The sequence below is a fragment of the Nyctereutes procyonoides genome, unplaced genomic scaffold (genome assembly GCF_905146905.1).
Source record: "Nyctereutes procyonoides isolate TBG_1078 unplaced genomic scaffold, NYPRO_anot_genome, whole genome shotgun sequence".
NCBI lineage: Eukaryota > Metazoa > Chordata > Mammalia > Carnivora > Canidae > Nyctereutes > Nyctereutes procyonoides.
In genome coordinates, this window is record NW_026575051.1 from 35,455,549 (window position 1) to 35,476,624 (window position 21,076).

The window sequence follows — 21,076 nt, forward strand, 5'->3', positions numbered from 1 at the left end:
CTAGTAACCATCATTGTGTTCTCTCTCTATAGTTAAGAGTCTGTTTCTTGGTTTGCCTCTATTCTTCCTATGATCATTTGTTTTGTTTCTTAAGTTCCATTTATGAGTGAAATCATTTGGTATTTGTCTTCCCCTGACTGACTTATTTCACTTAGCATAATACTCTCTAGCTCCATCCACGTCATTGCAAATGGCCAAGATTTCATTCTTTTTATGCTGAGTAACATTCCACTGTAGATAGATAGATAGATAGATAGATAGATAGATAGATAGATGATAGATAGATAGATACATACATACATACATACATACATACCACCTCTTATTTTTTTTCTCAGATTTCGAGTTAGGGTTAGGATTAGGCTTAGGGTGTATGTCTGGTATCCTGCATTTCAGAGATCTCTCCAGAGGGTTATTTATAGTTAAGGGTTAGGGGTTAGAGTTTGGGAGTAGGGTTAGGATTCGGGTTGGGGTTAGGGTTAGGTTATGCGCCCAGCCTCCTGCAGTTTAGAGATCTCTCCAGAGAATAAAACCCCAGACTTCTGCTGGAATGAGAATACAATTGGCAGCCATCCACCGAGATGAGGCAAGGAAGGCATTTGGGGCTCTAAATACTCTTTAAATAGATATTCAATTTAAAAGCTGATGTTAATATGTTTCCTCTTCCAATGGCAAAATCTAAAAGAGTACCCAAAGCAACTTATATTTGCATCTCCGTGATCCACTCCCTCCAAAATTTAGGATCTGGACTAAATAAACTGCTGCAAGCTCAGCCTGCCTAGTTTAATCCCTTTGGGAGAATTTTAATCTGTCAGTGAACTCCAAGTGACTTTATTTGCAAAGAAATACCTCTGATCTTTTTGGCTGTCTCTACTCTTACCAAAAAGCTGGAAGAAAACTTAAAATATCCAACCCAACTTAGCTATCCAGATACTTAGTCTAATTTCTGAGATCAGCATGACTGATTATTTACTTCTATTTTTAGTTGGTCATTTTGTATCATTAGACATTGCTTTATTTGATGTTTGGGAATCACTGGGAAGGCAGAAATTAGTTATAAAGATTTTGATAAATGTTTGTTAAGGCAAAGAAAATCATGGTTGATAAAAATGCGTACCCAAGAAGATACTTAAACCTTATCTGTAATGACAACCAAAAAAAGAAGTGAAGTGGAACCCAGTTACTTCCCAATAGAACCCTTGAGCAACAAACCCTCTGAGTGGAGGACCATACCTTCTTATGTGTCCTGGACCATCCCAGATTATGCCTCTTGTCTCATCATAATTGTTCATTGTTGATACTACCTGTTTTTCTCAAAGTATCCCAGTTTAGACAGTTGGCTTGATCAACCAAGCCCTGGGGAGCCTAGAAGCCTTGGGTAATATTTAAGCCCAGAAAACCCAAGGATTTGTAGTAAAATGATGTTTGAAGCCTTCAGTTAAAGGGACAGAAAGGATCTAGAACTGCATTATATTATGGCCAGCAGCCACATGAGGCTAAATTTGAATTAGTTTAAATTAAATTTAACTTAAAATCCAGTTCATCAAAGGCACTACCCACATTTAACATGCTCAATAGCCACTAGTGTCTACTGTACTGGGCACAGAAGATATAGTGCATTTGCATCATTGCAGAAAGTTCTATTGGACATTGCTGGTCAAGAAGTCACCTTGAAATTCTTTACATTCATTCATTATATCCCACAAAGACCCTAAAGCAAAGTTGGGGCAATTCATCCACAGATTGGTCTGACTTGCAACAAGTACCATAAAATCTTATCTAATGGGAACAGATTAGGTTTCCTAAAAGTCATACCTAACCCAATTTGTTCATTTCCTAAGACTTTCTGAAGCTTTCTGCTTTTGCCTCACAACCTATAAAAAGAATTGTGAGCCGCAAGAAAGAAAATGAAATAGGTTTATGCTGCTAGCTAAGCACTTTAGCGGAAGCTTAAGATTTACTTTTATACCATCCTCTTGAAACTTGCCTAACTTTTGTAAAGTCCTTTGCAGAATTCCCTTGCTTTTCAGAATTCTTTCACGGTTCTTACTTTTAATAGGACTTTATTATTTACATGTATGTTCTTTTTGTGAATCTCTGAAGCTTTTTGCTTGCTCCTTTGTGACACTGGAGGGGGATGTTTTCCTCCCCCATATCTTTATTCTACTTAGTGGGTTTTTTAAACATCACTTCTAAGTTCCCCTTAAATTTGTGAATTCTCTAAAAACACAAGAGCTACACTCAATAGTTAATAACTTAATTGGAAATCCTTGACTCTTGATACTACTTAATTTCTAAAAATACATGATTAGAAGACCAACCAATACAATTGTCAGTTCTGAAAAGGAGTTTGCTTGTATAAATCCCTAAATCTTATGCAAAAGTGTCCTTTTCTTGAGTTCAGTTAAATAAATAAGCTGTATAGCAGGTGGCAAGAATGTCTCTTGCCAGACATACCCATTTCTAACAGCTCACCGAAAGTGGTATTTTATATATATGTGTGTGTGTGTGTATATATATATATATATATATATATATATATATATATGTTACCGACTGCAAGCGTGAACCATCTATTATTCATCTCTAAAACAGCAACTTCGTTTTGGCATTTTCCTTGTTATTTTTTGGTCATTTGCTCACTTAATATGAATAGTTGACTATGCCTTTTGTCCTCCAGTAGCTCTTACAGTAATAATAATAGTCTCCTAAAAGCCAAATTAAAAATTAAGATGTCTAACAGAAAATAATCATTCCACTGCAAAGATGACAGCATGGAAAATAAAACCACTGCATCCTCAGAGAGCAAAATTGATGTTCTTATTTGGGTTATTAATATTTATTAAGCATCTACCATTTTCTAATTTCTAGTTGTTTTTGAGAGTAAAAATTATCTGAGATGACTAAGGCCACTGTCTGAACTTGCCTGGATTATGTTACCCAAAAGCACTTTGAGACCTTTTTTTTCTTTTTAATAACTGACATCACTTTTTATAGTAATGAACAACAGCTATTCTTAGACATTTCCAAAATATGTCTTAAAAGTCAGAGGAATACTTAGTTTTGTATAATTTCTCCAGGATTATCACAGATCATTCTCAAAATATTATTTAGTGGGAGTACACAAAGTTGCTGGAAATGTGTTTTAAACTCATTTCTGGGAGTGAAGATGGTACTTATTTTTAACAGAAGTTCTGTATCTTGTTAATTATTTAATACAAACAACGTTAAATTTCTTTTCATTCACTCATAGAAATTAGTTTCTAAATAGAAAGATCAGGAGGTCCTGGATGGCTCCATCGGTAAAGCATCTGCCTTCTGCTCAGGCCATGATCCCAGGGTCTTGGGAAGGAGCCTTCTGACTCCCTGCTGAGCAAGGAGTCTGCTTCTCCCCCTCCGCTTCCTTGTGCTCCTGTGCAAGTGCTCTCTCTCACTCTCTCTCCCCCAAATAAATAAATAAAATCTTTTAAAAATAAATAAATAGAAGCATGATATCAGCAGGGAAGTAAACAGATTGACAAGCAAATTGATAAACTCTTGAACATTCTACACACTCACATTTCATCGTATCATGATGTATTCATTTGCTAGGGCCACCACAACAAAATACCACAGACGATATGGTTTAAACAATAGAAATTTACTTTCTCACAGTTCTGGAGCCTGGAAGTCCAAGATCAAGGTGTCAATTGGGTTATTTCTTCTCAGGCTTCTCTCTTTGGCTTGCAGATACCCACTTTCTCACTGTGTCCTCACACGGTCTTTCCTTTATGCTCCCACATATCCGTGTCCAAATCTCCTCTTCTTATATTGACACCATTGTAAGAATGGCATCTTCTAATAGGCCTACCCTAATGGTCTTATTTCAACTTAATTACTTCTTTTAAAGCCTTGCCTCCAAATACAGTTACAATCTGAGGTGCTGGGGGCTAGGGCTTTAACATATGAAATTTGAGGGTACACAAATCAAATAACACATGGCAAGATACTAGTTTTCCTGTCACTGTTTAAAAATATTTTCTCAGGCACAGTATCAAAATTTTCAAATTAAAAATAAACCCATCAATTACTTCAGATATGTTCCCTCAGAATAACAAACATCTGGATATTTGGGAATATCTAAAGAGGTTGGCTGTTACCTTTCAAGCTTGTACTTGGCACTGTGTAAATACTACATAAGTGAGAATCTTGCACAGTATTTCTCACAAAAATTAACATAAAATTATTAATTCAAAATAATAAGTAATATAAATAATACATAAATTTTAAAAGTGATATCCAAGTCTATATTTATAAGAGTTTCAACATAATAATTTTTATAATAATTTTTTATTTGAGTATAGTTGACACACAATGCTACATTATTTTTAGGTGCATGATATAGTGATTCAACTCCTCTGAACATTATGCTGTGCTCACCCCAACTGTTGCTACCATCTGACACCATATAACACTATTACAGTATATTGACTATATTCTCCATACTTTGCATTTATTCACGTGACTTACTCATTCCATAACTGGAAGCCATACTCCCATTCCTCTTCACTCTTTTAGCCCAGCCTCTCACTCCACTTAACTCTGGCAACCATCAATTTTGCTCTGTATTTATAAGGGTGACTCTGCTTTTTGTTTGTTTATTCATTTGTTCCGTTTTTTAGATTCCATACATGAGTGAAATCATATGGTATTTGCCTTTCTCAGTCTGACTTATTTCACTTAACACTGTACCCTGTAAGTTCATTTATGTGTCACAAATAGCAAGATATTATCCCTTTCATGGCTGCATAATATTCCATTGTGTATTGGAACATATATACCACATCTTCTTTATCTATTTGTCTACGGGTGGACACATGGTTTACTTCCATATTTTGGCTATTATGAATAATGCTGCAATAAACATAGAGGTTCATATAGCTCTTCAAATTACTGTTTTATTTTCTTTGGATAAATAACCAGTAGTAAAGTTGCTGGATCGTATGGTATTTCAAATTTTTTGAGAAACATCCATACTATCTTTCTCAGTGGCTGCACCAATTTACATTTCCACCAAGAGTGCACAAGTGTTCCTTTTTGTTCACATCCTCATCAACACATTATTTCTTGTCTTTGTTATTTTAGCTCTCAGAATAATCATCTTTAAAAATAAAAAGAAATGTTTGTATTTGTTTTCCTATACTGAACTAGCTAGATAAATTCTTAGATACGCATATCAAGGCATCATAGAAGTACTATGTGAAGAATTTATTAGGCAATTGAAGAATGAGCTCTGTCTTAAAATGATGCAATGCAAACCTTACCTGCCTCTTAATCACATTTTTTTATAGAATTACTCTATCTAAGATCAAGGCCATTCTTAATGAGATCCTCAACAACTGTTCTCTTGTGAGCTTGTTTTATACAGCTATTTTTGTCAGTTGTCAAGAAATGAATCAGAATATCATACAACCTGTTGTTCTTGTAAAGATAACCAAACAACCCAATGGAGATTACTCATTATTCTGAACAGAAATGACCAAGAAACTGTTGACTGTATCACATACTTAATTTATCTTAATATATCTATGCAGTAATCACCATGTATGCTGTGTTTCACATGTTCACAACCTTTTATTTCCCAGACCAAACCAGCCTTCTAGAAAATAAAATTAATAAATAAAGTCTGGGATGAAAACTCAAAGAAATCTTCAGTTGAAACTGCAGCCAAGGGTGCCTGGATGGCTCAGTCAGTTAAGCAGTTGCCTTTGGCTCTGGTCATGGTCTTGGGGCCCTGGGATTGAGCCCTGTGTCAGCAATCCCTGCTCAGTAGGGAGCCTGCTTCTCTCTCTCCCCCTCCAGCTTGTACGCTCTCGTTCTCTCTCACTCTCTCTCTCTCTCTCAAAAAATAAATAAATAAATAAATAAATAAATAAATAAATAAATAAATAAAATCTTTATAAAAAAAAAAAAAGAAAGAAACTGCAGCCAACCATTAGCTAATTCTACTCCCAGCCCCCCACCCTCCTGGGAGCTGCTCAGAGAAGTTATCCAAGAAATGATAGCCTCTGTGCAACCTTGGGCAACTGTGTATAAATGCTCGTATAGCCTGCAGGTGTCTGGGCTCCTTCCTGCCTTCCCAGCATGCAGCCTGCTCAGGCCAGACCCTCTCCTTTCTGAGCTCCACTGCCTCCCATGGTATGTCATGGAAGAAGAGCGCTTCTTGCTCTCCTCTGAGGGGTGCTCCCAACTTACAAACGTCTGTGGTCTTGCCTGCCTGCACCCCCTTCCCCAGGAAGCACTTCCTATTACCGCCTGAAGCTATGTCCTCACCACCTGTGTTGGGGAATCACTCAGAGTAACGCCACTCAGGACTGGAAGAGCAATTTTTCTCCCCAACCATGAGGCAATGTCCCAGGTAGACTTCTCCCCTCTTCTTCCTCCAGGTGAGCTTGCTGCCTTCCCAGGCACCATCCCAAGAAAAGGACTGTGAAAGGGAAAAGTTACCTCTCCTCTTCCTCCACGCCACCACCCCCCCCCACACCTACACAGAGGCCTGACTATAAACTCTTTAGCTCCTCCCAAAGGATCAATTCATTCACTCTAAAACAAACAAACAAACGTGGAGCTTCTACTCTGCACTAGACACTAGGATGGACATTAATAAGAAAGATGGATCCCTGCTTAGAGTCTGGAAAGGCTGCCAGCAAAGTACAGAATCAGTTATGATGCAGAGCAACAGATCACTAAAATAGTAGAAGTCCAAGATATTTGGACAGACAGAATATTGTCACTTATGGGGAGGCTGGCATCCAAGAAGGCTTTCTGGAAGAAGGGGATCTGAGGCAGAGATCTGGTGGCTTTGTAGGTACTAGCTTGGTTATTATAAGGGGTGTGAGTTTAGACTGAGGGAACTGCGGTTGCTGAGAACCAGATCTGAAGATGGCATTATAAAGTATATGTGCTGGTACGGGGTGGAGAACATAGGGAGGAGCAGGAGCCATTATAACAAGCAGGAAGGCGCATGGAGGCTAAGTACAGAAATAAATCTGTCAAGACGGTGCTTTATTCTAATAGTTAGAACAAAGACCAACTGCAAGGAATGAATTGAAACAGGGACCACTGTTGTTACAATACCTGGATCTGCTGGTGACCAGCCATTCGTGATAAAGAATCGCGAAGAACAGACTTCAGAGCTCTTCAGACATGAGAAAATTATAGGATTTGGATATTTACTGGTCGGAGAAGACAGAGTTAGAGAACAGGAGGAATCAGGATGGTACATCCGGAGGGATGGGAAGGGGGTTGGTCACACGGAGTCTGGCTTGTGGGAAGAGTGTGCATTGTTTCAACTGTTGATTTGCAGGATCACAGCAGGGGCCCAGCAGGCAGGTGGGGCCCTGCCCCAGAAGCCCAGGAGAAAAATCTGGAATGGAGACTAACTTGGTAGTCATTGGCACAGACATAGATACTTTGGGGAAGTGTCACTCCAAGGAAAATGTGGGAGTGAAGACGGTCACCACAGAATTTAAGGCTCATAAAGCTTTAGGGAGCTGCAGACGGAAGAAGGCTCTGGTGAAGACTAACACAGCAGCCAGACTGCCCGGCAACAGGGCAGTGTGTCAGAGGAGGGGCCAGCAGACAGTGCTCCAAGCCCCAGAGCTCTACTGTGTTCAGTGCTGCTAAGAAGTCAAGAAGATAAAGTGTGGGAAGGTCCTTTGGAATTGGCAAAGAGAAGGTCATCAGTGACTTTGGAGAAAAATTCAATAGAGGTAAAAGGATTCAAAGCCAGATGGTAAACAGAACATTTTTCTAAATTATCTATCAGAATCTTTCACTCTAATAAGAACATAGATAAAATGTCAAAAATCTCTTTGCAACTAGCAAAGACTCATCAACTCTTCTCAAATTGTTCCCATCTGATCAGCAAAGAGAAGAACCGTGATGACTTGTCAGAGTTTTTCAGGCAGCTATGCAAATCAGGCCTTGCTATAACCCTAGGTGGGGTGACAAGATTTTCCAGTTTTCTTACTCTTGTTTTCTTCCTATTCTGAAGGGCATATGCGGGACCATTCCCTGAACTGTCCCCTACAATGCATTTTCAACGCTGAATCCTTCTTAAATCTCGCTCTATAATTCAGACAAGAATACTCCACAAATAGAGAAGCAGAGGCACATGTTTGCCGTTGTGGGTTTTTGTTAAATCTACAAGCTGTTTAATCATCACCCGTTCTTAATTTTGCTGATAGCATCTCTGCTATTTTAGCAGAGGTGATGAGTCTTTGTTTGCAAGTCACCGTTAAGACATTCTTGACAGCCAAGTCTATGGCATGTTACAGAGTAAAGGATGCTGCTAAGAAGAACATTTTATGGATCACTTAGCACATATTTTTAAAAACAGCTAATATATTCCCTGGAATATTCTTTTTGTTTATTCCTGTTTTGAAGATAATTGCTTGTGGCCACATTTTGCTCTGAGGCTGCATTAAACTAGTGTTTTCACAGAAGACACACTTTGCAGCATCTAATTTCTAACCTTTTATTTGGTTATAATTTAAACTGAAACTCCTATTCATTGCTATGACTAAAAATATTCAAGAGCAATCAATGTGTATGGGCACTTTATTTATTTACTTCTTCATTTCATACTTTAAAGTTTATGCAGAATTTTAATACTCTTAGGAAAGCAAAATTCCCAAATTTAGTTACCAGATCAGTGCTCACAAAAACCTAAGAGGAGACTTAACCATTTGCAGACTGCCTGAACCCAGAAGTTCTTGCTTGCGTTCTACTCTTCTTATGCCCTTAAAAAAAAAATGTGTAGGAGAGCCTACCAAATCTTGAATATAAAGCATAATAATAGCAAGCATTATTACACCAGTGTGCCAACAGTGTGGCCACAAAACTGGTCCTGATCCATAAGTCAGCCAGTTGGGACCCTTCTGGGGTAAGGACATCAGATAGACTGTGTACAAGTGGTGCTAATTTACATGTCTCCATCAAGAACTGAAAGCCAGAAGGTTGGTAAGTGCATCCAGGAACTCCTGGGGCTCCTTTGTTACTGGCTAGTAGCCCAATCTAAGATGAAAGAAAAGTAAACAAGTCTTGGATATATAATTCTATAATTAGTTTTGAAGGGTTTTCAGAGTCTAAATACTGTATACACAAATGCAAATCTGCATTATTGAATCATATTTATGTATTAACAGAGAAGTAACATTAACAAATTATCCAAATAAAGAACACATATGCCTTTAATAGTGACCCAAAAATATCAAGTTCCACAGTCCTAGCTCTCTGACAAGTTTGCTCTGTGATCATTATCATTCCCTGACTAATCTCTGAAAGGCAAAAGAGGGCTGGCTACCTTGGGGAAGTTTTAGTAATCTGAAGGCCCTGGATCCCCTTCCAGAATGAGCCCGAGGACCCTTGCTTTTAAGGCAAATAGATGCTCTGTTTCTTGCAGAGAGAAAGAAGTCAGGGGTAGAATTATCCATCCTGGGAAAGGGGGGCGGGGTATGGAACGCATGTCAGTAGAGTAAATCAACCCAAGTAGCCAAAGAAGAGGGGTCAGAGGGAGAATACACATCACACCAAAACAGGATCTGGGAGCATAAGGGACCATTTGTGCAGCCTGGACAAATCTGGTAATATAATCCCAAGAGGTGGGGGCACAGAGGATAAAAGACTGTCCTCTCCAGAAATTGTTTCCTGTGCTCGATTCGGCAGCACATATACTAAAAAAAAAAAAAAAAATTGTTTCCTATCACTTACACCAGTCTGGGTTAAACCCTTCTCTTCTGCACTCCCACGAGCCTGAGCTTCCTACCCCTTCCACTCACACACAGTCTGCCCTACCAGACAGCAAGTGCTCAAGCAACAGGGTTTACTTCTTCATCGATGTATCGCAGGCATCCCGCACAGAGTCCGGCATGTGGTGGGCAGTCAATAAATGCCTGATAGGTGAATGAAAAAATCCACTAGTGAATTCCTGAGTCCCACGTGGCAGACACGCCTGTGGCATTGCTTAGGGAAGCAGCCACACTGAGCTCATCTAAAGGGCTCCTGGCTCCGGACAAATGACGCTCTTGGATCCTGTCAGAGCTCCTGGCCCCGGTGAGTGCTGCCTTCCACAAGGACTGGAGAGAAGAAGAAACGGGAGACAAATAATCACTAGAGGCTCATTCAACTCTGCCAGCTTCTTTTCAGCAGAGTCAGTGCTCCTCAGCGCCTAGCAAAGAACCCAGCACAGCATGGCAGGCACTCAAGAATATTTACAGCAAGAATGAATCACCCTGCACCCTGCACTCCCTTTTCCCTTCCAAGGGGGTCCTTTAAAAAAACAAATGGAACTTCTTAACTACTTCTTGCATGAAACCTCACCCCTTGCTCAGGGAAGGAGTCAGGACACATTCAGGTTCTCATTGGAGGCCTGCCACCTAAGCGCACTGACACTCTGCCTTATGGGTATGACAAGAGAAGACTTAGCAAAACGCACCCCATCACTTCTTTGCCTGGCGGCAGGGAGCACGGAGATCATTCTGCTCCTCCCCCTTCCCACCTCCATTTCAGAAGCTCTCAACCCGGACTGTACGTTAGAACGACCAGAGGAGGGATCCCTGGGTGGCGCAGTGGTTTGGCGCCTGCCTTTGGCCCAGGGCGCGATCCTGGAGACCCAGGATCGAACCCCACATCAGGCTCCCAGTGCATGGAGCCTGCTTCTCCCTCTGCCTGTGTCTCTGCCTCTCTCTCTCTCTGTGACTATCATAAAAAAATAAATAAATAAATAAATAAATAAATAAATAAATAAATAAATAAACGACCAGAGGAGTTCCATAAAAATCTCGGGGGCCGCACCCCCGGGTCAGTGAACACGAGGTGGGCCCCAGGCATCCTGGGCGATTAGTGCAGCTCCCGGGAGCGGCGGGGCTTGGAAGCTCTGGTGTCCCGCAGTCAGCCACGCTGCCTCCTCGGTTCACCGTCGGCTGAGCCCTGGCCGCCCTGCCCGCGCTCTGGCTGCCCGCCGCGCTCCACCATCTGTTCGGTGGCGGCCGCAGTCACCGCCGTCGTCTCCTAATCGCTCTTATCTCAGCATATTCATATGTCATGCCGTTACCCTGATTTAGAGGGCTGGAACAAGACTCTTGCAAGATTTTATAACTCATGGCAGCACAAAAAATGCACCTACATTTCCTTATAAGTGCACATGTGTTTGTGTGTATATATAGATATAGTCTACCCAGAGTTTAACTTCGCTTTAGTTATTTCTCCGAGCTCGGAAAATTCTATGAGCAGACTTCTTTCAGTTTCAACAGGAGGTGCCAGCTTATTAGGTTTGTCATGAATCTTTTCCCCCCTCTAGTGGCACTGCGCGGCATGTCAGCGTTGTGTAGGATGTCTCCCCCTCCTAGCGAGCCTCTGGGTTCCCTGCAGCATCAGAAGACATGAACTTTAAGAGATTTTCCTCTTCGTTGCTGCATTAATCCCAGTGGTGCAGTTTAAGCTCTTGAAAAAAAGAATCCAGTGGGAACCTGACTCCTCAGCCTTTCTTTGGTCTTCCAAAAGACCCTCCAACATATACCAGTAAGAACAGGCCATTCACTTGGCAGCTTTATGGAGAACCTATGTGCCAGGCACGTGTAAGTGAAAAGAGCTTGTATTATATCAAAGTATCTTTCTTGTTGTTGTCATTTTGTGTTAAAATATAAGATCCGGGGATCCCTGGGTGGCGCAGCGGTTTGGCGCCTGCCTTTGGCCCGGGGCGCGATCCTGGAGACCCGGGATCGAATCCCATGTCAGGCTCCCGGTGCATGGAGCCTGCTTCTCCCTCTGCCTGTGTCTCTGCCTCTCTCTCTCCCTGTGTGACTATCATAAATAAATAAAGAAAAAAAATATTTAAAAAAAAAATAAAATAAAATATAAGATCCGGGGCACCTGGGTGGTGCCCAGTAGGTTAAGCATCTGCCTTCCTGCTCAGGTCATGATCCCAGAGTCCTGGGATCGAGCCTCCATGTCAGGTTCCCTGCTCAGCAGAGGAGTCTATGTTGCCCTCTCCCCTCTGCTCTTCCACCCCCTTGCTCCTGCTCTCTCTTTTTCAAATAAATATAGTAGTAAATAAATAAATAATAATAAATAAATAACATAAATATGATTCTAATATTAAGACAATTTATTAAGACAACATTGTGATTAAGAGCTCAGCACTGGGGGCAACACGGTTGATGCAGAGGTTTAGCACTGACTTCGGCCCAGGACCTGATCCTGGAGACCTGGGATCGTGTCCCATGTCGGGCTACCTGCCTGGAGCCTGCTTCTCCCTCTGCCTGTGTCTCTGCCTCTTTCTCTCTCTCTGTCTCTCATGAATAAATAAATAAAATGTTAAAAAGAAAAAAAAGAAAAAAAAAAAAGGAGCTCAGCACTGGAGCCAAACTGGTTAAAATCCCAATTCCACATTTACTAGCTATCTAACCTCAGGCAAGTTATTTAACCTCTCTATGCCTCAGTTTCCTTACCTACAACACAGATGACAATGATACCCATTTCATAAGATATTACTATAAAGTATTACTTGGCATTATTATCACCTTAATTGGTTTCTTTTTTGCTATTAAGTCTTCTTTTTAAAATTTATTTATTTATTTTACAAAGAGAGAGAGAGTGGGGGAAGAGCAGAGGAAGAGAATCTCAAGCAGACAAAGGCAAAGGCAAAATGTCATCATCCTTTATATAAATTACTGGTTTCAGAAATACATATGTTGTTAAAAATTCCCTCCATGTTTATAAAACATATTGCCTGATTTAGAATTTTCATATCTCACCTCAGACCTTTTCAATGTTTTCATTTTCAACCAACAACAAAGACAGTTAAGAAAACCTGTTGTCCAGGGACACCTGGCTGGCTCAGTCAGTAGAGCACATGACTCTTGATCTCAGGGTTGTGGGGTTGGAGCCCCATGTTGAGGGTAGAGATTACTTTAAAAAATAAAATAAAATATTTTTTTAAAAAGAAAATCTATTTGTTGTTCATCTTAGAAAACTTAATAATCCTTAATAGGTAGAATGTTTTTTTACTCTCAGTAATGTCCTGGTAAATGCTTAGCAACCAGCAGTCCTAGACAGGAAACTGATTATCTTCTATGGTGTTTCTGTATGGCCATGACGATAGGTATGCAAAGCTGAGTCAATACTAAAGTTCTTTTTTTTAATATTTTATTTATTTATTCGTGAGACACAGAGAGACAAAGACATAGGCAGAGAGAGAAGCAGACTCCCAGGAGGATCTATTATGCAGGACTTGATCCCAGGACCCCAGGGATCATGACCTGAGCCAAAGGCAGATGCTCAACCACTAAGCCACCTAGATGTCCCTATTAAAGTTCTTAATCGGCTTACCATTGATTCCTAAACATCATATCATTCTTTGGGGGTCATTGATTCTTACACATTGTATCACTACTTGTGAGTATTGCTTTCCTTCTATTGCTTTACTTACAGATTTTCTTACTTTCATGTGTAGAAATTAAAAATTGAAATAATAATACCATTTCAATTATTTGAAAAGGAGGAGTATAAGCTGGGATGGGCTGGAGATAGTTTATACTGACTCTCAGGAGCTGAGTGTTACAGTTTTGGGAATTTTGCTGCTTGTTAAATACATCCATTATTAAAAGTTAAATTGTATAAACTCATAATAAAATAACTTCTATTAAAAACAAAGGCATGGGATCCCTGGGTGGCACAGCGGTTTGGCGCCTGCCTTTGGCCCAGGGCGTGATCCTGGAGACCCGGGATCGAATCCCACGTCGGGCTCCCGGTGCCTGGAGCCTGCTTCTCCCTCTGCCTGTGTCTCTGCCTCTCTCTCTCTCTCTCTCTCTCTCTCTCTCTCTGTCTGTCTCTCATGAATAAATGAAATCTTTTTAAAAAAAATAAAAAAATAAACACTATCTAATGATATAATTTTGCACATCTCTTCCCAACTTCTTGCCCAGTGATGCCACACTGATAGCTCAAAATGAAGTATGGTAGGAGTATTTGTATCATGGAAATTGGCAAACAGGGCAGCCTGGGTGGCTCGGAAGTTTGGTGTCACCTTCAGCCCAGGGCCTGATCTTGGAGACCTGGAATTGAGTCTCACGTTGGGCTCCCTGCATGGAGCCTGCTTCTCCCTCTGCCTGTGTCTCAGCCTCTCTCTCTCTCTCTCTCTGTGTGTGTGTGTGTGTGTGTGTCTCATAAATAAATAAATAAAATATTTTTAAAAAATCTTAAAAGAAATTGGCAAACAGTACAAATCAAAATTATAAATATTGAGCAAAATCATTAAAAAATGGATTTTCCTTTAATTTAGCTAGCTCGTAATGGGAAATTATGTAAATAAAATGAAACTATCTATGGTCTGCTTAAAATATGACTAAGTACTAGAGTATAATATTATCTACTGAATGCTTTCAAATTGTTCTTCTGTTAAAGTATTTGTGAAAGGAAAAGAGAAAAGCAACATGCAACTTTGAGACAAATTACCATAGAGAATTCACACAACTCCCTACAAGAAACAAGGACAGGCTCCTATTAGGACAAAACAGGTCATTCAGTTTGGAGGTATGTGGGTCCACCCCTGAGCAACCTTGCCACAGACCACAAATGCCTGATCTCCAGCCAATGGGAACACACTAACTCATGCCAAAGCTTGTCCCTTTGCATGTAGGGTGTTTTCTATCACTGTAGCCAAGAAAAAAATTGCCAAAGATCCCAGCCAATCTTTTCAACATATGCAGAATTGATGCCATGGGAAATCAGAAGGTGATATAAGGGGGAGAACAGACAGATCTGGGTGAGATACTGACTTTGCTTCATACTTGTTGCTTGTGTGGGGGCAAGTCACATAGGTTCTTTGAATCTTGGTTTCCCTAAATATAAAAGGGAAATAAGAATATCTCAAGTGCTGTTGAAGATAAGACATCTAATGTACTTCACATAACAAATGGTAATATTTGGACACCTGAGTGGCTCAGCGGTTGAGCGTCTGCCTTTGGCTCAGGGCATGATCCCAAGATCTGGAATCGAGTCCTGCATCAGGCTCCTTGCACAGAGCCTGCTTCTCCCTCTGCCTATCTGTCTGTCTCTGTCTCTCTCTCTCTCTGTGTGTCTCTCATGAATAAGTAAATAAAATATTTAAAAAAACAAATGATAATATTAATTAAAACACAAACAACAACAATTAAAAACCACCCAGGGATATATAAAGATGATTTTTTTTCCTTTTCCCTTCACCCACCCAGGCACCATTAGCTACTCTTAAGTAAAGAAGGGTCTGGACTGTTAGATTAGCTTTTCTTCTGGTTTTCTGTTTTTTTTTTTTTAATATATATATTTTTTTATTTTTATTTTATTTATGATAGTCACAGAGAGAGAGAGAGAGGCAGAGACACAGGCAGAGGGAGAAGCAGGCTCCCTGCACCGGGAGCCCAACGTGGGATTCGATCCGGGGTCTCCAGGATCGCACCCTGGGCCAAAGGCAGGCGTCAAACCGCTGCGCCACCCAGGGATCCCCTCTGGTTTTATTCTTAATATTACACAGATGAGTGGATCTTTTCTTTTTCTCTTTCTTTCCTTCCTTCTCTTATTCAACAAATGTTTCTTTCCACTGTGTATAAGGAACTGTGCTAAGCCCTGAGTACACAGTGTTGAAGAATGGTAGTAGTAACAGTCACGGTAGAGGTAGTGGTAGTAACAATAGCTAACACTTAGGAAGCCCTTGCCTGTTGAGTAAAGAGGTCCAGCCCTGCTTTCATGTAACTGACATTTTACTGTGGGGAAACAGATATTTAAAAAATAATGACTGGGGCAGCCCCTGTGGCGCAGCGGTTTAGCGCCGCCTGCAGCCTGGGGTGTGATCCTAGAGACCCGGGATCGAGTCCCACGTGGGGCTCCCTGCATGGAGCCTGCTTCTCCCTCTGCTTGTGTCTCTGCCTCTCTCTCTCTGTCTCTATGAATAAATAAAATCTTTAAAAAATAATAATGACTGAGACGCCTGCGTGGCTCAGTGGTTGAACATCTGCCTTCGGCTCAGGTCGTAATCCTGGGGTCCTGGGACCGACTCTCACATTAGGCTCCTGGCAGGGACCCTGCTTCTCCCTCTGCCTATGTCTCTGCTTCTCTGTGTCTTTCATGAATGAATACATAAAATCTTTTTAAAATAATAATAATAATAATAATTAGGGCCAAAAATTTCACAGGATACATATTTCACTAGTTTTCTCAATTTTTTAATATAGGAGACTTGAGCTCCAAACAAACTTGATAAACAAATTAGAAGCTAAAGCAAAGTACTGAGAGGTTAAATTAAAACAGATTCCCTTTATTTTCCTCTGAATAATGCTTAAATGTTTTTGCAAACAAAAAAACAGACCAAAAAAAGTTTTATCCTGAACAAAGAAGAGATTGGTGGTGAAAATATGGTAGAAAGAGGGAGTAAGACTGTTATGGATAAATGATTCCAGAAAAATAGGATACAATTAATTTGGAGTTAATAATACAATTACAAGGTAGAGTTTGGGGCTTTTTAACCAATAAAACAATTCCTTGCAATCAGCCCTCAGGATAGGTAATGAGTATTTTCTGTTTAAATCCTCTATTCTAATCTTCCCACTTTCCACCAAAGGACAACAAAGTGTGGTTTGCAGAGCCCGATGGACTGATTCTCAGCCTGGGATCCGTGAGTGTGATAACGGGAGACTATGAGCCATTTCATAGTTGAAAAAACACTGGCAGGCTTAACATTTACCTGCAGTAAGGCTGCACAGGCTCATTAAAATGTTATGCTTCTTTGCTTTCTTTGGGAATAATATCAAGTTATTGCAGTAACTGTTTATTGTAGGCAACTTAGCCATTTATGGCACCATGGGATTTATTGATGAACTATTGTTTTAAAACATGAGGTCCATGTCAGGAGAAGCACTGTAACAAAAAAGATCTCTGGTTCTGAAGTCTTAAATACCCAACCTTAGTGGATGAGTGTTACTTTTGAAATAGAAGAAACCTGGCTACCTAATCACACAGTATTCGGCAGAAGTAATTTATGAAACAGTATTTTCATAAATTCCTACAGAAATACACGTTTCTCTGGAGAGAATAAGAGAGTTTTACAGACACACCTGCATCTGCATAAATTGCATAGTTACATAAAAGAACATTTTAACAATGTTTGGGGTTTTTTGGGTTTTTGTTTTTTTAAGAATTTATTCATGAGAGACACAGAGAGAGAGAGAGGCAGAGACACAGGCAGGGGGAGAAGCAGGCTCCCTGCAGGAACCCCGATGCGGGACTCGGTCCCCAACCCCAGGATCACGCCCTGGGCCAAAGGCAGATGCTCAACCGCTGAGCCACCTGGGCGTCCCCAGAATTGCATTTGACTTTGATTTTGATTCAGGGTTTCAGTGAACACTGGAAAGGTATAACACTTAATATTAAGTCTCTTTTTGTGTGTTTTTCTACTCTCAATGTGTGCCTCCCATGAGATATTCTTAAATTGCCCAATATAATCTTGGGCTTTTATGTCGCATTTCTAGAGGAGCCTAAAATAATTTGATGCATGACTTTCCCCTCCCCCCCAGAGTTTCTCATATTTACTAGCAAGCTATTTGGGTAACTTCTTTTAGCAAAGTTATGGAGATTAATATGGAATATGTTGCTCTTACAGGATTATGAAATTTCATGTTGCAAAACGGAAGTTTAAGGAAACATTACGCCCATATGATGTAAAAGATGTCATTGAACAATATTCTGCTGGTCATCTAGACATGTTGTGTAGAATTAAAAGTCTCCAAACACGGTAAGCAATAGAAATGTGATTTATTGTGAAGGAATAGGCATAAAAACTATCTGAGAGTAACTTTTCTGTTGTACAGAAAACTCCTGAATCTCATATTTCTAATTCATTTTTCATGGGTAACTTTTGCTTTTAATATAGATTTTCTTCCCCCTTAAAGACTTTATTTACTTATTTGAGATAGAGCAGGAGCGAGAGAGATCACAGAGAGAGACAGAAAGGGAGAAGGAGACTTGCCACTGAGCAGGGTGCCCTACAAGGGAGTTAATCGCAGGACTCTAGGATCATGACCTGAGCCAAAGGCAGATGCTTAACCAACTGAGCCACGCAAGTGCTCCTTATAGATTTTTACTTAAGGATATAAATCAGGCATTAAAAGCCTCCAACTCAGTATGCAGTATCTCAATTTCCTCATCTGTAAAAATGAGGATAATGTTAGTGCTTGCTTCGTAGGGTTCACATGAGGATTGAATGAGTTACAACATGTTAACTGGGTGCTTAGTAACTGTTAAGGGTTGTCGCTGATGTCATTCGAGTGATTAGTGCTATTGCTGTTTTTTTATTCTCTAAAGCCCAACTGTCCAAAGGAGCCATCTTTGTCCTTCCTGAAACTTTACCCAACTGTCTAGCCCACAAAAACAGACCTTTTCCTTCTCTGACCTCCTACAGCATCTAGAGCTACTACAGAGCACTGAGACACTCATAATCTTGGTATTACTGTGCCAGAGAATTGGACTCAAAAATGAATGGTTGGCTCCTGTATTGTTTCCCTGGGTGCAAGTTTATTCCCTTACTCGTGACTAAAACTGGGGCCTTTCACTTCCTTAGTGTCCTGTACAGTGCCAGATACACACTGTCTCTCCAGTGAGCATCTTACTGAGTCATTAAAAGAAATGAGTTCAATATATTACTCCAACCACATTTCATTGTGTTATCTTGAAGCCAGAATGTTCAGTCATCTCAATTTTTTAAGAGTCTTGCTTTACTCTCAGACACAAATTACTGCTGTTTGTGTTTGAAGAGTTCTTAAAACACAAGGAAAGAGTCTTAAACATTTGTTTATATGCCCACAGCACACTCAGCCCAGGGGGAAGCATATACTCGGCCCTTAGTGAACCACTTGTCGATCAATTATAGAAATCACAATTCATTCCTTCCTTCCTGCATTTGTTCATTCATCCAACAGATAATTTTTGAGCCCTTAATGTGTGCCAGGCACTATGGACATTCAGAGATTAATAAAAATAATGACTTAGTCCTTGTGGAGCTTGCTAAAACAGATTAGATGTCATGACAAAAGGTAGGCACTGCCTTATTTCTGTGCAGACTAAGTAAACCAGAATGTTGAGTCGGTACTCCCAATAATTCAGTACCAACACACACACACAAAAGAAAGTAATTCCCATTTCAGTTAATCAAGTCTCCTTGGAAATTGTTTTAACTCATCCTGAGTTATGTTACAATCTCTGCCTATGTGGCCATTGGCTTCCAAGTCCTTTAATAGAACTATTACAAAGTATGGATTTTTATAAAGTTGAACTGCTACAGAAGTTGTAGAACTAATCTTTTTTTAAAGATTTTATTTATTCATGAGAGACACAGAGAGAGGCAGAGAAAGGCAGAGAAAGAAACGGGCTCCCTGTGGGGTGCCTGATGCTTAGTCAATCCAAGGACCCTGGGATCAGGACCTGAGCCAAAGGCAGACAACCACTGAGCCACCCAAGTGTCCCTATAGAACTAATCCAAGTTTCCAGCTCATACAGTGTATATTCTCCACCTAAAATTCCAGAAGACAGAGGCAATCACTTTCTCCCACCTATCAGATGTACAATAAATGTTCAATGAATAATCTGTTCTATTAACATGAAATAATCATAATTATGATTTTCATATTTTCAGCAGTTAAATTCAGAAAATGCCTGGTCAAAGATGGAAACAGATAAATTACTTTGTACTTTAGGACAATTTTGCCTGCAGAAGATTGCCCATGAGCGACTTCAGCACAGACCGGAATAATGGAAAATTAATCTCATGTGTAATTCTCATGTTAAGAAAATAAGCACATCAACTGGAATAAGTTCATTTTTATCTCATCTTACATAAATTAAAGATAATTGTCTTTAATTTTTCTTTTCAAAACACTTAATTCTGGCCTGGGGCAATCTCCATCTTCAGCATTTATAATCCTTTCTCCTCTTTCTGATAGTGTTGACCAAATTCTTGGAAAAGGGCAAATCGCATCAGATAAGAAGAGCCGAGAAAAAATAACAGCAGAACATGAGACCCCCGATGACCTCAGTATGCTTGGCCGGGTGGTCAAAGTGGAAAAGCAGGTATGGAAAAAAAAAAAAAAGAAAGAAAGAAAAGAAAAGCAGGTATGATTCAACTGTAGTGGCTAACTTTTCCATCAGAATTTTTTAAATAAAAAGTGTGGTCCCTTGGATGTAGTTTAGTGATTAATATGTTTTAAAGGAGTAAAATCAAGAAAGAATGAATGAAATTACATTTTTTGTGCAGAGACGGTGTTCTCTAAAACACTTGGATTTCCATACAAGGAATAAATAATTTCATCTCATCAATCAATGCAAGAACTGGAAGCAACTATAGATTTTCCACAGTAAAATAACAAAAATCTATTTTTCATTTGTGTTTTGGTGATTGTCACTGTCTCTTTTTTTCACTCTTTTTTTAAAAACTAAAACCTCATTATAACTGTCATGGTACATTGAAAGTTGTTAACTCTAAAGCTGTAGCTTCTCATACAAAATAATTGTCCAAACAAAGAGACAGAGTTTTTTGAACTATAGAGAACACACTGACGGTTACCAGAGAGGAGGTGGGGGGATGGGTGAAATAGGTGATGGGGATTAAACAGCACACTTATATGAGCACTGAGTACCATACGGAATTGCAGAATCACTATATTGTACACCTGAAACTAATATAACTCTGTATGTTAACTACACTGGAATTAAAATTAAAAACTTAATAAAAAAAAGACAATTATCCGGAAATCAAATTGTTCCCCCAACCTAATCAAAACTATCTTGAGTATTAATTTTGAAGCATTTCATACTTTTCTTAAAGATTTTATTTATTTATTTATTTACTTACTTACTTACTTACTTGACACAGAGAGAGTGTGTGTGTGTGTGTAAGCACAAGCAGGGGGAGCAGCAGAGCAAGAGGGAGAGGACTTCCCACTGAGCAGGGAGCCCAAGGACACAGGGCTTGATCCCAGGACCCTGAGATCATGACCTGAGCCAAAGGCAG

The 21,076-nt window shown here is 39.9% G+C and overlaps 1 protein-coding gene across 2 annotated transcripts in view; it reads left to right on the forward strand.

Annotated features, from left to right (window-relative positions):
- The window catches only part of KCNQ5 (potassium voltage-gated channel subfamily Q member 5), a 504,327-nt gene that overhangs the window by 477,119 nt on the left and 6,132 nt on the right, over positions 1-21,076 (forward strand). For both annotated transcript variants that reach the window (XM_055330921.1, XM_055330922.1), the window contains 2 exons: positions 17,675-17,806; positions 20,010-20,136. In XM_055330921.1, coding sequence (XP_055186896.1) covers positions 17,675-17,806; positions 20,010-20,136 — 259 coding nt within the window. The remainder of the gene's footprint in view (positions 1-17,674; positions 17,807-20,009; positions 20,137-21,076) is intronic.